This window comes from Penaeus vannamei, chromosome 5, assembly GCF_042767895.1.
Source record: "Penaeus vannamei isolate JL-2024 chromosome 5, ASM4276789v1, whole genome shotgun sequence".
Lineage (NCBI taxonomy): Eukaryota > Metazoa > Arthropoda > Malacostraca > Decapoda > Penaeidae > Penaeus > Penaeus vannamei.
In genome coordinates, this window is record NC_091553.1 from 32,701,579 (window position 1) to 32,704,078 (window position 2,500).

Genomic DNA, 2,500 nt, shown 5'->3' on the forward strand with positions numbered 1-2,500 from the left:
AAAATCTGGAGTGGTGGCGGTGATACCAGTCATTTATATTAGAATTTATATTGATAAGACTGGCAACAGTAACTAGTTAAAAATATAATAATTATTTTGAATATGAAAAAATTCCGTTCTCTCTCTCTCTCTCTCTCTCTCTCACACACACACACACACACACACACACACACACACACATATATATATATATATATATATATATATATATATATATATATATATATATATATATATATATATGCACAGATATGAACACACACACATGTACACATAAACATGCATAACTACACAAGGAATATATATTGTAATACAACTTTCAATGATGATTCTCTTATGATCATGGGGTGAGTGACTACCTACTGATTTTTATTTTTTGTAAATTACGTTCTTCCTTCATAATCATCTTCAGTTTTTTATATTCACAGTTAAGAATGCATCAAGAATGAATATTAGTGTAGATTTCACTCTGAGTGGAATGCTATAATCCTTAATCCTGCACGTTACACCATTTTCTGTAATTGAAAAAGATAAGATTTTTCATGATCCAAAATAACTCGGAAAATATATAAAGTGACGCCATTTTCAAGGAAATCCAACATATATGTCTGGGGAAAATAAAACCATTGAACCATTTACAGATGTGTATCATTCTTTCAAGGATGGATGCCCCATTGCCTGAACCATCTTATAAGGACTTTTACTTGCGTTTAAAAAGATCAACAAATTAGACTATGTTGCAGTTTGAAGTGTCCACATGGCTCGGGAAATCACACTGTGTAAGGTACTGGTTCCAGAACAAACCGTCCGCGCACTGTTCCACATGGGGTGATCCGTTGTGGCACCAGTAATACTGAAAAATATACAGTGATACGATGAGCACACTTGCACATTTTCTACATATACCGTATAGTAGATTCATGAATGGTTTTTGCCTGATTAAAACATCCCTTGGAATTTTTTAAACTTCAAAATCGCCTTATATAACATACACAATCAGATCATCTCGGGATTTTCCAGGAACTCGTCAGACTCGCCAGCATTACCTTGTCGCAGTCAGCGTGAGGGTAGTAAGTGTTGTCGACTTCGCAGATCCAATTGTTGCAGTTGGAGGTGTCAACGCTGTTCTCCCAGTTGCAGATCATGAGGTCCTCGTCGAACAGAGTACCAGGGCTGCACATTTCTAAAATAGCTTGGCCATTTGTGCACAGCCAGTACTGTAAGTAATGACAACATGATATAGCTTTAACGTAACACTCGAACATGGCGACTTTCTACAAATTACAGTGCATGAGGTGAGAATAACTTTTTCATGTACAGTTAGGATGGAAGCAAGTGATCATTCTTCACCGTGATCATTCTCTGTGGTTTGAAAAGGGTTTTGGTAATACTAGTTACCCCTAAAATTCTTTGTAATGATAATGAAGCATGATGTGTGCTCTCTTTCTCTCTCTCTTTCTCTCTCTCTCTCTCTCTCTCTCTCTCTCTCTCTCTCTCTCTCTCTCTCTCTCTCTCTCTCTCTCTCTCTCTCTCTCTCTCTCTCTCTCTCTCGTTCTCTCTCTTCCCTCCCTCTCTTTCTCTCTCTTCCCTCCCCTCTCTCTCCCTCTCCCTCCCTCTCTCTCTTCCCTCCCTCTCACTCCCTCTCCCTCCCCCTCCCCCTCCCTCTCCCTCTCCCTCTCCCTCTCCCTCTCCCTCTCCCTCTCCCTCTCCCTCTCCCTCTCCCTCTCCCTCTCCCTCTCGCTCGCTCTCTCCCTCCCTCTCCCTCTCCCTCTCCCTATCCCTATCCCTCCCCCTCTCCCTCTCCCTCCCTCTCCCTCTCTGAACAACCATGAAACAATTTTACCTTGTTACAATCATCGTGAGGGAAAACTGAGCCGTCAATGTGCTGGGTGCAGTCAGGCCTGGGGTGACCTGGATTAGGAGTGACAGAACTTGGTGACTGGGTGCTAGGAGTGGGTGCAGCTGTGCTAGGAGTAGGTGCAGCTGTGCTCGGAGTGGGTTCAGCAGTACTGGGAGTGGGTTCAGCGGTGCTGGGAGTGGGAGCAGCGGTGCTGGGAGTGGGTTCAGCAGTACTGGGAGTGGGTGCAGCAGTGCTGGGAGTGGGTTCAGCAGTACTGGGGGTGGGTGCAGCAGTGCTGGGAGTGGGTTCAGCAGTGCTAGGAGTGGGTTCAGCAGTGCTGGGAGTGGGTGCAGCAGTGCTGGGAGTGGGCTCAGCGGTGCTGGGAGTGGGCTCAGCGGTGCTGGGAGTGGGTGCAGCAGTACTGGGAGTGGGTTCAGCGGTGCTGGTAGTGGGTGCAGCGGTGCTGGGAGTGGGTTCTGGTGTAGTTGAAGGCGAGGGCGTTGTGTACAGTCCTTGGCAATCCTGAAACAAGACGAAATGAAGCCAGTCATAGCTGCCCCACCAGAAGGCCTTCCCGCGACACGAAATGAGAGCAAAGCCTGCCAACTCCTTCGTCACGCAAGGTACTGCACCAGAACAGAGGCTCGAGCAGCGGACGAA

General features: G+C 45.8%; 1 protein-coding gene across 1 annotated transcript in view; it reads right to left on the reverse strand.

Annotated features, from left to right (window-relative positions):
* Nucleotides 1-630: 630 nt before the first annotated feature.
* LOC113817257 (chitinase-3-like protein 1) overlaps nucleotides 631-2,500 on the reverse strand; it is a 9,748-nt gene continuing 7,878 nt past the window's right edge. The window contains exons 9-11 of the mRNA XM_027369284.2: nucleotides 1,844-2,362; nucleotides 1,047-1,217; nucleotides 631-853 (exon numbers count right to left, since the gene is read on the reverse strand). Of these exons, the coding sequence (XP_027225085.2) occupies nucleotides 728-853; nucleotides 1,047-1,217; nucleotides 1,844-2,362 (816 nt within the window). The 3' untranslated portion in view covers nucleotides 631-727. The remainder of the gene's footprint in view (nucleotides 854-1,046; nucleotides 1,218-1,843; nucleotides 2,363-2,500) is intronic.